The 14,337-nt window shown below is 42.5% G+C and overlaps 1 protein-coding gene across 1 annotated transcript in view; it reads left to right on the forward strand.

The window, feature by feature from the left end:
• tbx15 (T-box transcription factor 15) overlaps positions 1-11,025 on the forward strand; it is a 33,239-nt gene extending 22,214 nt beyond the window's left edge. Inside the window, exons 5-8 of the mRNA XM_062401840.1 lie at positions 691-858; positions 1,298-1,362; positions 6,527-6,624; positions 9,032-11,025. Coding sequence (XP_062257824.1) covers positions 691-858; positions 1,298-1,362; positions 6,527-6,624; positions 9,032-9,864 — 1,164 coding nt within the window. The 3' untranslated portion in view covers positions 9,865-11,025. The remainder of the gene's footprint in view (positions 1-690; positions 859-1,297; positions 1,363-6,526; positions 6,625-9,031) is intronic.
• The last annotated feature ends 3,312 nt before the right edge of the window (positions 11,026-14,337 follow it).

Raw genomic sequence — 14,337 nt, forward strand, 5'->3', positions numbered from 1 at the left:
AGAGACACTTTCCTTTAGGTTAGAAGGCCATCACTCAACAAATTCACCTTCCGCACTCTAATCCTTTACAACTACAAGCCAAGATCTTGTTATATTAGAATCTGCACTTTCCATGTTTTCTCTTTCTTTATTTCTATTCAGTTATTGGCCATTGTTTGACAGACATGTCAGTATCTGTTTTTATATTTGTTGATACGAAAACTTTTATTTGTAACAATAAGCAATCCAGAAATGACACATACATTAAAAATGTATAATTATTTACAAAAAAGATTAAATAAGAAAAAATATCAAGGGTTTGATTACGACATTATCGCCATACATGTATAAGCCAATATATCATTACAAGAACTTTCTTACTCCCTTATATTGGTATCAGCTCCTAAAAGTCTATATTGGTCAGGCTCTACTTACTTCAGGTAAAACAGGCGACTGATCAAATCTTCTCAAGTTGGAAGATGTTCAACCATATTTTAGCTTTTTTTCAAAAATCTCCTCAAAAAGACACAACTTCGACTCACACATAGATTCAAACAGGGACGTAAAAATTCGGGACTAGTGTTTTTTTATTCTTTCTCACTTCAAAGACGTTTCTCTGGGGCTACCTACATGATTGAGCTGAGCCTTCTCAGACACCATCAGTCCTATTTATATTGACAGTGGCTGCACTTCACCTTTTCATACTTCCAGATCATCCTCCACTCCATGCACAAGTACCAGCCTCGTGTTCACGTCATCAGGAAGGACTTCAGCAGCGAACTCTCTCCAAACAAGCCGGTGCCGAGCGGCGAGGGAGTGAAGACCTTCAGCTTCCCCGAGACCGTCTTCACCACCGTCACCGCCTATCAGAACCAGCAGGTCTGCACCTCCCGTTTTATTTACCAACAAGAAAATGTTTCATTCCTCATTTGCTACACAAATTTGAACCATCCTGCAAAGGCCAAAATGAATGAAAAGTAATCCTTCAAAATCTGCATTCTGTTTTTAAGTCATACAACTTTTCCTGCATAGAAATTGAGATTGATTCCCGGAATGTTAGTTAGATTTACCAATCACCAGTTTTCTGTGTAAATATAATGCAATTCTGAAATAACCTGACAAGCTCAAGTTAAATAAATTGAGCTAGGACCAGTTAAATTCTTCTTTTAACTATTGTGGAGAGGGATTATTGAACTTAAAAACTTGTTTTGTTTTTACTTTAAATTCTGTAAATTGTATTATGGAACCAATTACAAATATTACACAATACAATGCAGTAATCAAAACAATCTCCTTGTCACGTCCTTCTCGTTTGCAGATCACCAGACTAAAGATCGATCGCAACCCGTTCGCCAAAGGATTTCGGGACTCCGGCAGAAACAGGTACAATATGACACTAGCTGTCAAACAATTCGTCCTGTTCCAGTCTTTACTACGCTGCCAGCAAGAGTCGGATCTTTTTTTTTGTCTGTGTGACTTTTCATGTTGAAATGATCCTCTGAAGTTAGCACTTAGCACCATATGCTGTTCTATATAAAAACAGCTGCTTCGTCTGCTGCCAAGAAGGAGTGGGATCTGCAGGACAGAGAGGGATTGGTGGATGTGTCGCTCTCTCTCTCTTTGTTTCTGTTATTGTCTCATTCATCTGATAAAGGCCCTTTAATTAAAATCCTTGATGTCGCTTCACTCCAAACCAGTGTTTATTTTCATTAAAGATATGTCGGAGAAGGAGTAAAAGGAGATCTGTCCCAGCCGTTATCATCCCGTGGTCTCTGTGTAGCTGCGGCTGACCTTCTTGATTATTTGATTTTAGAAAGTAAGTTAGAGAGTAAAGTTAAGTTGGAAAGCAATTAGAAACCAGATTTGCACCCAAATTGAATTGGTTCTCTCCGGCCCATTCCGTATCCTATTATCTGTCCAGTAGTGTTTGTGTAACGCTCCTTGATGGAGGCTATGATTAGTTCCTGGATCAGATTTCAGGATTTGTTTACACATATTGTGGATATCAACATGTTTGTGTTGCATCTCCATGACCCCTCTTCTCTTAGAGGTGGACTGAATATTTTACAGACCCTTGTTTTCTACACAGGAACATAGAACTATTGAATTTTTTTCAACACATACTTAGGACGTGTTTTAGACTGAAATACACTGTAGTCGTAAAAAGTTGCTGGAACAATGGTTTGAATGTAATTTAGGCTTTTTTAACCGAGACGTCTAGACATCTTTTAAACCTGCAAATCACCAAATCCATGCCTATGAGTTTATTAATGCTCCGTCTGAGGTAATGGCTTTTTATTCCACATTCCCACACACTCAGTGAGTCATGCAACATCACACATTTTAAGACTCCAGCAGGATTCTGTGAGAAATGTTGACTCTTAGCTCCACTCGTCCTGTCACAACCTTAAATGTCACACACACACACACACATCTGGTCTGATCCTGTCGTCCGTCACATCATGCGTTCTGTTCCTGCTACCAGAGTGGGCAATCCTACTGGTTTCTGTCGCTGTAGAGTCCAACCTGGTCTGTAATGGTATCTTGACTGTATTTATGGAACAGCCATCTGGGGCAATTTGGGGGTTCAGTATCTTGCCCAAGGACACTTAGGAATGCAGTATGGAGGAGGCGGGAATCAAACTACCGAATGTCCCTATAGCTCCTGAGCCACAGACCCCCCCCACCCCCCCCCCAAAAAAAACCATGTCACACTCACCGATGCACCTTTTGATTTAATAAGCCAATTATATGAATACATTATGTCACTGTCATTTTGTCACTAAAAACAAACGTTTTAATTTCCTTTCCTCAAGTTTCCTCCTCACTTCCTCCATACCTTGCTCCCTCTCGCCTTCACCTCTCCCGGTCTTCTCTCTCGACTCCTCCTTCGTTCTCTCGGTTTCTGAATTATCATATGTTGCGTTAGAGGAGGAGAGAGAGGCGGGAGTGCACTGAGCCACCAGACCCCTCCGCACATGAAAGCAGGCCCCCTCATCTGGTCCGCATTATTGGCACGCTAGATATTTGAGACATCTTTTTTCATTTTTCAAACAATAGACCGTTTGATTTATGGAGTGGCATTAGAATTTCACTGCAGAAAAAGGCTACAGATGAAAAGATAAGGAGAATGAGATATTTGTCCGCGGAGAGAAAAAATGAATTTACCCTCACGTATCGCTTGTGATTCCGTCCTTTCAGCCCTGTTGGGATTTATTTAGTTCTGATTCAAGTCAGAGCTTCGGAGAACTTGGAGCGTGGAGACTCCGATATTCTGTCACCTTAAAAACCCTGTGAGTCATTTTGAATTACACCCCTCATGGCTCAAGCGGCTTTTGATCTTTGATCGTTCTTGGATGTTGCTGGCGAGCTGCGGACCCTCGACTCTTCTTTCTGCTTCTTTTGCAGAATTCTGGTGACGTAGGGTTTGATTGGATAAGAGCGTCTGCTGCTCATGAGAGACAAGTGGGGATAATCTAATTTGTAATTCACTTTTATTAAATATAACACCAAATCTGGAAGGTTTAAGAACTGTTTTTGTAAAGTGCTGCTGAGGACATTTTAAATTTCGTTAATTTCCTCTACTATAAAAGTTGTTTATAGTCGAGGAAAACTACATAAAGAAAGACATTTGCAAATAATTGTAATAACAATTCAAATCACATTAAAGAGAAGCAGGACCCTATGTGACTCATCATCATCTCAGGGATGGTTACATGTCAGTGTGAGATGCAGCCAAACAATAAAGTTAATAAAGGATAATCGGATTTGTGATTGGCTGCTGTGGAAAGTAGATTGCACATTTGCTTTTTCATTTTACTGTGGAAAGGGGGCGAGTCGCCTCCAGTTCCTGTATCAAATGTATCCTCCGTCTTCTGACACACACACACACACACACACACACTTAAACAGACTCTTCAGTGTCTGGCCATTTTCAAAGGGTGGGTGGGTTTACCAGTTATTTCTTAACGCTGACACAATAAAGCCTGGTTATATTTTGTAAAAATGAACCTGTGTTGATGGTATAGGTTATAATAATAATAATCATGTTGGTACCAGTAAATATTATAACGATTTTAAGCTAACATGAACATGAAGATACTCCCCACAGCTGCTGGTTACTCATATTCTGTCACCGCTGTGTCTCACAAAGCTCAGTTTCTGATTCAAATTGCAGTTGCTTCAGAATCAGCTTCCTGAGTTTTGAAATGACATGTTTCATTTCCAATAATTCTTATTTTGTAGTTGGATAATACAATTTCCAAACTGTCTTTCAGTACAACATACATTTTGTATCTGTTCAGTGTACAAAAAGTATAACATTTAAAGTCTTAATACTGATATATTTAAAACCAATACTAGAAACCTTTGGATTACCCAAAAAATATTTGCTCAAATTGAAAGTGGGATTGAGTGACACTTGTTACACAGGATCAGATGGACACACTGACGAGAATAAGAAAAGGTTCATATTATTTTATTATTATATTGAAAGTTTTGTTATAAAATCCAAAAAATCATGGATGATGATTAATAACCATTTATCCTTTAATATTTCGCAGTAATTTCAGCTCATATACAGAAGTTGAAAGCTGGTGGTGGAAACATATTTGAGGTGCAGTGACATCTGCTGTTATTGTTGCTTATGTTAGTATCGGATATGAGCCACACAAACAGTCACAGTTACTTTTCTTTGGTTTATTGGCAGAACCTCACTGTGAATGTGGAACATTATCAACTAATTCCACATTCAGGGGAAATTTAGAATTAACAGAAGTGGGAAATCTATGTTGCTAATTCTCACACTAAGCACCAGCTTGTTTTCATGACGTTCCTAATAGCTTCTTAATATAGAAGCCTCCCCGGGTGTTATGGTGGTGCAGTGGTTTGTGTCTGGTGACCGGCCTTTATGGCCCAGCAGAGGGATACAGCTCATTTGTTGGATTTTGGTCCCGCAGCATTGTGTCTGTATGAATGAGTGCAGTGATGGCTAGGGCCGGCCCGATTAGCACGGCACACTAACGAGCTGCCACGGACTGGGAGTCAGTGGCCCTAAAACAACAGGGCGAGCGTCCGGCGCTGGTTTGCCTGGGACGTGGCGTGCAGGGAAGTAAATCAAGCAGGAAGGAGAACCGTGTACAGATTCAAGATGACCTGCACCTAGATTTATGTGCACAGTAAAAGCCTGCTCCTTTTTAATGGCTCCAGTTTCCTCCGAGCAGGACTCCAGTTTCTCCCACCCCCTCGCTCTCTCTCTCTGTTCATTCTGATGCTCTCTCAACCAGTCTGGTTCATTTACCTCAGGCCTCTCTCAATATGCCTTTTCTTATTTATCCACATTTATTCTTACTCTATCTGTTACTCAGGTCCAGCTCTCTCCTTATCCAGTTGTGTATGAACACACACACACACACATGCCAAACACACATACACAGACACACATAAACACACATGCATGTGTCTCGTCGACTTCAGAGGATATATTACATTGACTTACGCTCAGTTCCTGGATACTTTAACCTTAACCTATTGACATAGCTGAAGATGACAGAATATGAAATCAAACTTTGAATCAACAAAGTTTGATACAATGATATTATATTGTGTCACACCTTGTTAAGCCCTATGAGGAAAATTGTGATTTGTGAATATGGGTTTTATAAATAAAATGTTATTGAGTACGACCTAGTGTTAAAATACATAACTGCATCACTACTTCTATAATAGTGTGAAAACAATCTAAACAATATAGATATCACATGCTTCGACTTTATAACAGAAGGGTCAGTGGGTCAGAGAGGGTCGTCCACTAGCCAGAGGGTTGGTTCGATCCCCCGGCTTCAGCGAATGATACAAAGAAGTGTTATAGTAGCACTGTGTGAATGAGTGAACGTGGCTCAAAGAGCTTTGAGTAGTCGATAAGACCAGAGAAGTGTTGTATAAATATCCAGTTACGTTTCAGTAAAAGCGACTTTAGATCACACATGACTCAATCTATAGGACAACATCAATGATTGAAAAAAATCAACATATTTCCCTAACTTTTTGTCTGTGTTATGATTAATTTGGGAGTCAGTCTGAAATGATACAACACTGACATTAGAAAGTTGATGAATGAAATCCAGTTGATGAAAATGATAAATCAAACAAAACGGATGTGAGTCTCTGTCTCTTCAAGGACTTGAGGGAGCTGAGGGTCTGAGCAGCGACGTCTCTGGCGACATGTTGAGATTTTGGAACATCTCATCGTGTCTCCGTCTGCCAGAGGAGCTCAGATGTTAAACAGCTCAGATATAACTGGGAGCGCGGCCATGTCAGGCTTAAAAACATGCAATAAACTTTTAAAAGTCAATCCCCAATAACATTAAAGCTTCCCCTCTTCATCTCACTCCCAATCAAACTCTCTCTTACTCGTCTTCTCTGCGTTCATGTCATCTGGTCAACACACACATGCATAGGCCATTGTTGTCCCTCTCTCTTTTCCTCTTTTATTTCTGCCGTGGTTGTTTTGTGCTCTGAATCTTCCCTCTCTCTCTCTCTCTGTCAGGACCGGCCTGGAGGCTATCATGGAGACTTATGCTTTCTGGAGACCTCCTGTGAGGACGCTGACGTTTGAAGACTTCACCAACATGCAGAAACAGCAAGGTGTGACAGAAATAACCCTCCAGTCCTACTCATCTACTTCCTATTGTCACTTGCCCAATTGTCTTTGTAGACACAGGTTTTACAGTAACAAAAAAGGACAAACATATTTTCAGTTTCCTCAAAGTAAAAACCTCTCTCTGTCTCCATTTTAATGGACTTTTGATTATTTTATTGTTAAAGCTAGTTGCCAATTGGCTGGAAAGATTCCTTTGATTTATTCTGACCAACATTCAGAGTTGATTAATTTTTTGTTTTATTCTCATTTCATGACGCTGTAAAGAGGCCTTGAATTCTAGATTATTCTACTGATTGACTTTAACGTCTTAATTGTCTAATAGTAAAGATTATTTAATCAAATCTTCAACAATCTCTGCAGCAGCCATCATTGTCCTTCATGTGAGCTTGGCCTTATACGTTGTTACTCTTGCAGGTCGGCCTGCGCCTCCCGAGCCGTTCACACCTCGACCAGCCCTCGACAGTTAAACACAACTTAGCGATTCGTCAAACAAACCCTGCAGCTCCGCGACACACCTCACTTTGTAAGACTCCCAGCGTCAGCACACGTCTTAGTCATGGCTTTTATCAAGCCCTGAAGCACCTCTGCTTCCTCACTGACCTTATCGCAGGTCAGCATGACGTGATGCTGCATATTTTGTCTGAGCAGGCAAACATGTGTTTGTTATCATTAAACTCCTCCTGAGTGATTAGGGTCCTTGCGCCGGTGGTGAACCCTGCGTCACGCTCTGAGGACACTGGAGTACGGGCGCTGTGCTTAGTGACCGTGTGTGAGTGTGCTGCTACGCCCTGATAGTCCTGGACCCTTTTCCCTTCAAGGAATCAATTATTCCACTAAAGCACCTTTACCCTCCTAACCAGAGGAAAACATGACATCACCAAACTATCGTCCTCTCTTCCCTCCTCTCTCTTTTTTCCTTATGTATATCTACCTTCCTCTCTTCCCTCGTTGAACCCCCCTCCTCATCTCTCTGAGCGGAGCGGAGCGCTGCGGCAATATTATCGAAGGCATATGGTGCAAAATCAGAACCCCAGCCAAGCAGGTCCTGGATCATTTAGTTATGCCTCCTCATGGTTTCAAACTGAATTTCTCCAACAGCAAGATGAACCCGGGCCAAATTCTCATTAATCGAGAAATATGCAATTGATATCCCACAGCTATCAATTCGCTATGAAAGGGTTGACTTAGTGGAGCCGCTTTGTGCCAACTGGGGATGTCGGGTGTGATGGGGGCGGCTCTTTTGACCAGACATGGTCAAAACTGAATCCATATTTCTTTCTGCATACCAGCAGTATATTTTATGATATGGTCCATGATCTCGTACCCAGCAAAGGATGAAAGAATCTGATTTCAGTCCAAAGGTATAGCTGTTTGAGCGAGTCCACACGGATCTGTAATGTTATTTATGAAATTGGCGACAGGTGATTTGATAATCCGGCTCTCTGCTTGTTTTATTTATTAGACTCGGTGCATGAAAACGATGCTCAAACTGTAGCTGCTTTCAGATATATGCACTCAATATATTCTCCTGAAATTATCCAAAGGGGCTGAATGGCAGAACGCAAATGTCCGACTCAGCTGCTCTTGACTTTCTTCGCAGTTTTTCCTTCCAGGTCCCTAGTATGAACCCCTCACAATGTCAGAGTGAGGCCATGTGAGAATACAGCAATACCCCAAAAAACAAAAAGAAGAAAAATATTGCAGACAGTGACAACTTAGATATTTTAGTGATAAGGGCGGTTTCGATGCGACGGCTTCATAAGAGACACCTTTATGAAAACCAGATTTCTTTTTTCATTATTCAAATTCTTCTTGTAAGAAAAAAGGGTCGGTGGACATGTGATGGAATACGGCTGCTAAACACATATCTTATCACCAGTATGTAAACTATGTACATAAAGGAAGAGATAACTTGAATTATGATCTAAACATTACCAGGAAGACTCTTGCCAACATGGGGAAATGATAGATGCCCCTGTAACTGTTCAAGAAGTTATATTTTTCTTTAACAATTATTGTTTTAACTTTATGAAACCTTGAATAAAATACGAACAATATATCATATCATGGTATCCGTTGTCAAATCAGGACTACGGACTAGTAGTCAAATTTGTATTTATCCTTGCAATGGTCCTGATTCAAACTTAAAATATTAAACACTCTGACTTCTCTGAATTGTCTCTGGGAAAACTTAATGGGGTGGAAAAACACTCTAAAGCTAGTTAAAAACAAATCTTCCTGGATCTGTCCTCTGATTTGGAAATCCTTTCAGTTGTTTTTGTGTATTTTCGTTTTCAAAAAAAGAACCAGACAGGGATGAAAACACACCTCCTTGGCGTCAGTGGTCAAAGTCACTGTATTTCATTCTGTTTGTATTTGTGTGTTTTCCAGGTGGAAGCACAGGAACTTCTCCCACCACCTCCAGCACAGGAACCCCGTCCCCCTCTGGTGCGGCGCACCTCCTGTCCCCCTCCTGCTCCCCTCCCACCTTCCACCTTGCTCCCAACACCTTCAATGTGGGCTGTAGGGAAAGCCAGCTCTGCAACCTGGGCCTGTCTGAGTACCCAGCCTGTGCCCGCAGCAACATGGCGGCCCTGCAGGGCTATGGTGGCCTGGCTGACAGTTCCTACGGACGCCTCCAGGCTGCAGGGGGCGCTGTGGCCTCTGCTCAGTCTTCTGAATCCTTCCTGCCACAGAGGACTTCCTCCTTGATTGCTGCTGGTATGCAGGGTGGCGCTCATCCATCCCTGACTGGTGGCAGTGGCGGCAGTGGCTCCGGAGGCAAGATGGACACCTACGGTGGTCAGCTCGGCTCCTTCCCAGCCTCGCAGCTTCAGTACGTGATGCAAGCCGGAGGCGGTTCGAGCGGAGCCTCATCCTCCTCATCCGGATCCTCCCCATCCTCCGCCCACATGTTCAGCGGGGGCCACCACCACGTGCAGCAGGGCTCCTACAATGCTTTCTCCCTGCACAACCCTTACAACCTGTACGGATACAACTTCCCCACCTCTCCTCGCCTGGCCGCCAGCCCGGAGAAGCCTCAAGGAGGTTTGCTCTGCTCCTCCTCGTCTGCTGGGGCCTTCGCTGAGCGTCAGTACCTGTCCAACGGAGGCATGGACACGATGCACATGATTGGCAACCCCACCGGTGGCCAGCAGGGCAGCGGCTCCTGTGACGGTCGTCAGTATGGCTCCTCCTCTCAGATGTCCATGCACATGGTGTAGAAACCGACATCGAACCTCACAGTCCGCCATGTTTTTAAAGTTTTTCAGGTGAGAAGCAAATCCCTCATCGATGAACCCAGTTTGGCATCAATGTCAAACAGGTGTTTTCACATGAAATGTTAACGTACTGAAGTACAAACAAACCTTTCAGAAAAGGATATCATCTCATGTTTTTGTTTTTAAAGACTCCCCGCCACTTACAAAGCAATATAGTGGGAGTCAAAGTATTATTAAATTATCTATGTATTAATAAAGTGAAAAATTGGGAGAGCAACTTAATGCTCTTACAGTTTCTGACGGGAAACCAACAACAAATGGTGCGAGGAGAGAGAGGAGCCCACACGCACTGCTTCAGGAGGATTATCAGTTGTGAATATGTAGCGGTGCAATAGCAGCAATAGCCTCTTCAAGTGACTCACTCCTGATTTTGGGGACTCAAAGGCCATCGGGTCACGACATCCTGTAACCAAAGAGTCTTCACTGGGATCCAGAAGTTTTTGACTTCACGCAGCACTTGAGTCGTATCATTTTAGAAATGTCAAGGGGTCAGCGCTGCGTCCGTCATGGTCTGAAGTTTGGGCCGGAATGAAAGGGACAACTGGACAAGATTACAGAGTGACTCACTGCTCTACATATACGCAGGAGCGTGCACAGGGAGGTATCTGTGCGCTGCGGCGGACCGGGTCGATGTGCCAAACACGCTGAACACAACACATGGACGCAGTAAGTCAAAGAAGTGTAGGTCAGGTCGACAGAGGGATTACGTCTTCATCCTGAAAACTCCCAGCGGTGTGGACACGAGGACATCAACCCGCTCTCCTCATAGACTGGAATGGTTTCACTAGGTTTCACTAGGTTTGAGTGGATTATGTTTTAAGCATATTATATATAAATAAGATGGCAAATGCAATCAATAACATAAGCTTAACGGTTGTTGTGTGAAAAGTTGTAAAAGAAGCAATAGCAAAACAGAGTTTTTGTTTTTGGTGTGTTGTAGAGATGTGTATTTAAGTGCTGAGCAATATAACGATTTTACAGGCCCATCGGTGATCAAATGTGTGAAAAAAAGGGAAATAGCAAAATGATTATTCTTTTGAGGCATTTAAAAAATGTAAATACAGGTGCCAAGCACATAAAAAGCTCAATAAAATGTTTAATTCATGTACATGGCTTTGATTACCAGCTGCGCGTGTTTGTGTGTCTGTGTGTGTGTGTGTCCTTGTATCTTTGTGAGGACCATTTTCAGCTTAGACTTTGTGTACTGAGGACATTTTGGACAGTCCTCACTTTTTCAAAGCGTTCTTAAAGGGTTAGGACTTGCTTTTATAGGGGCATGCTTAGAGTTAGGTGTATAGATTTACTCATGCTGTTGGAACCTCTCTTTTTTGTGAGGATTAACAAAATATCACAAACCTTTACTAAAAAGAAGAAAATCGACATGACTAGAAGCTTCAGTTAAAGAATGTATTGCCGTAGAGACGTTTCAAGCACAAGTGCCTTCCTCAGAATAAAAGCAAGCCCCCATCATGTAATTGAGAATTCAGGTACAATATTACAAAGTAATATTTTTTATAAATTCAAAATTCATATCAGTCAACGTGACGTTCTCAGGTGCTATGCAGACAGGACTGTCGGTGTGTGTTTGTGTGTCATCATGACAAACTGTCACTCTGGCAGGTGTTTCCATGTCTGTGCACAGATCTCCTCACTGCACTGTCATCACCGCTGTTCAGGTGTGAGTCCAAGCACTGGAAGACCGAGGGGTTGGACGTAGGGAAGGAAACATTTACATCTTGGATCCTCAGTAGTTACTTCTGAAAACTGTCTATACTGTAAAAATACTATGGGTCAGCACGTCACCATGATGACAGATTTTCTCTTTTTCTTTAGAAGTCGATTTTCAAGAACCCTGACAATGAAGATAATTACTCTGCAAAAATTAAGAACATACTTGTTTTATTTGAGTAATTAACTGTGGATACATTTATCCCCAAATTCAGAAGCAACAGGAGTCGCTCATATAAAATAATTTGGAGCACAAACTATAAGCAAAAATATCTATCAAGTTTATTATAGGCAATCAACAAAATATTGTTGCTTTTATGGCTATTTACTAATTAACTTTTGGAAAATGATTACTTTATAAAATAATTTTCACATTTAGAATAATAGAGATTCTAATGGTTGAAGTTAACGTACCATGATTCACAGCCTAAAGGCTTCAATACCAACAACTGACATGATTAATAATCACATGAGAGGTTGCTGCTTATAAAACTCACACATCTGCTCTCCTCCACATCACAGGCCCGGGCTTCAAACGCTGATGCAATGTGTCGATCATAAACCAAACTGGAAGAAATAGACCCACAAAAACACACATTTTCTCCCTGCTGGTTCTGTTTATTAAGAGAATGAAGAATGTTCTCCACACACACAAACATGGCACCTGTTTAAAGAGGCAGACAAATCCCCCATGTAATCATTTGAACCGCCCAGAAAAGGAAAAACATGCAGCATCTAGGGTTGTTCCTGCAGCTTTGTGGTTCCCCTCTTGTTACGCAGACTCGGGAGGGGATTCAGCCGGGGGGCCAATCAGCATCCATTACACGGACGTCTTTTGAGCGGCTCCCCCCAATCACTTCCTATCATGTGTAGGGCTCCAGCCATGACATATCATATCTGAACCATCATGAGGAAACTAAGGGGTTGCAGCACCGCGGAGACAACGACTCGCTATTGGAAACACCTGTTTTTCCAAGCATGACTCCAAATAATGAGCAGGGCGATGCAGCGGAGAGAAGCTCATGATTTCATAATTTGGCTCCGCTCCATCTATCTGGACAATATTTCCAATAATTATGCACATTATACGTCTGATACACTCGCTCTCTTGTTCCAGCAGAATACAAAATCAACCCCCCCACCCTCCTCCGTCTTCACCGCAAATTTACTTCAGGGTCTGTAAGATTAGGAGCCATATTTGTAAAGAGGAGCCGTGCACATGGATCCACAGAGCGAGCTGTGTGACATAATGCACATCAGGTCTGTTTTTATACCGTAAACCGTCCATCAGGTCCCTAAGTGGAAAAGAATGACTGGGCTTGAGTAACAGCCACTCGCTGCCTTTCATCGTCTTTCATTAGAAACAAAATATGCAAACAATCCCATCGACTGATTAACTGCAGAGAGCAGCCGGCTCGCCGCAAAAACAAGAAACTGCCACAATATGCGATCCAGGACCGGGTATTTTAACGAGACGCTCTGACAGAGATGAGAGGGATCCGGTGCCTCGTCTGCTGCTTCAGGTCCAGTGTGAGTGACAGCACGCTGACTGCAGGGTATCCCATAATCCCCCACCCCGTTTCAACCATTGATCTTTCTCTCCGAACACATTTGAGACGTTTTTACAGACTCAGAATCAGTCTCTGGAGAACTCTTCTCGGTGCAAGTCCAGCCCAGGGGGGTTCAGTGACCACTTGCAAAAAAACAAAAGAGGAGAAATATTGTTTTAATTCCTTGGATGTGAGGATCTGGATTTGATAAGACAGTGTGAGCTTATAGGAGACGCTCCAATCAGAAATTCCTGGTAAACTATTGCCCTCTTGTGTTTATTCCTCTCTTATGCTTGAGATACCTCGGCTCGACTCATCTTCACCATAAATTATAGCTGACAGGAGACGTGTTACAGTGCGCCTGACATGTGTAGCCTATTGAAGCACTAAATCACGGCTCTTTCACAAAGGGCTTTCACATACCTTCAACCGCCGTACACCAGCACTTTTCTTTATTCCCTCCTTCAAGGAACATCTTGAAACTATTTCCAGACAGATAAATGTCAGGGTTTAAAACAGACTGGTTATGTGGCCAGTGTTTTGTACTAAAAATGATCTCTACTGAGTTAATTAGCTCATCCGGTAGAAAACAAAATTATTCCAATTATGAGCTGCTTATAATATGAGGACCAGAGGTGTCAAAAGTATTCCCATTCTTTACTCACCCCCTCTTCCACCCCCCTCTGTGCGCCTTTGCCGGCCTGCTCTGATGACCGACGTTCCTGACAGCGAGGTGCGTCAGCGGAGGCGGAGGGATGGCGGATGCTGCGAGGAAGGTGCCGCACGCCGCAGCTCTGGCTTTGCTCTCCTCCTTTTCTGTATCCTCCAGTGTGGTTGTGTGGCGGCCTCGGCCTGGCCGTCATCCCGCACGTGCGGCGGGCACCCCACTCAAACTATCCTCGTTCAAGGGGGGTTTAATGTCTCACAACAATTTTTGTGGGGGTTTTTGAACGATGACAAACTGGAATGAAAAGAAGCCTAAATGAAATAGGAGTAACAAGGCTTTTTTAAAAATGTAAGGAGTAGAATGTACAGATATTTGCGTGAAAATGTAAGGAGTAGAAGTAAAAAGTCATCTGAAAAATAAATAGTCCAGTAAAGTATAAATACCAACAATTTCTACTAGTAAGAAATTGGA

This window comes from Platichthys flesus, chromosome 13 (assembly GCF_949316205.1).
Source record: "Platichthys flesus chromosome 13, fPlaFle2.1, whole genome shotgun sequence".
NCBI lineage: Eukaryota > Metazoa > Chordata > Actinopteri > Pleuronectiformes > Pleuronectidae > Platichthys > Platichthys flesus.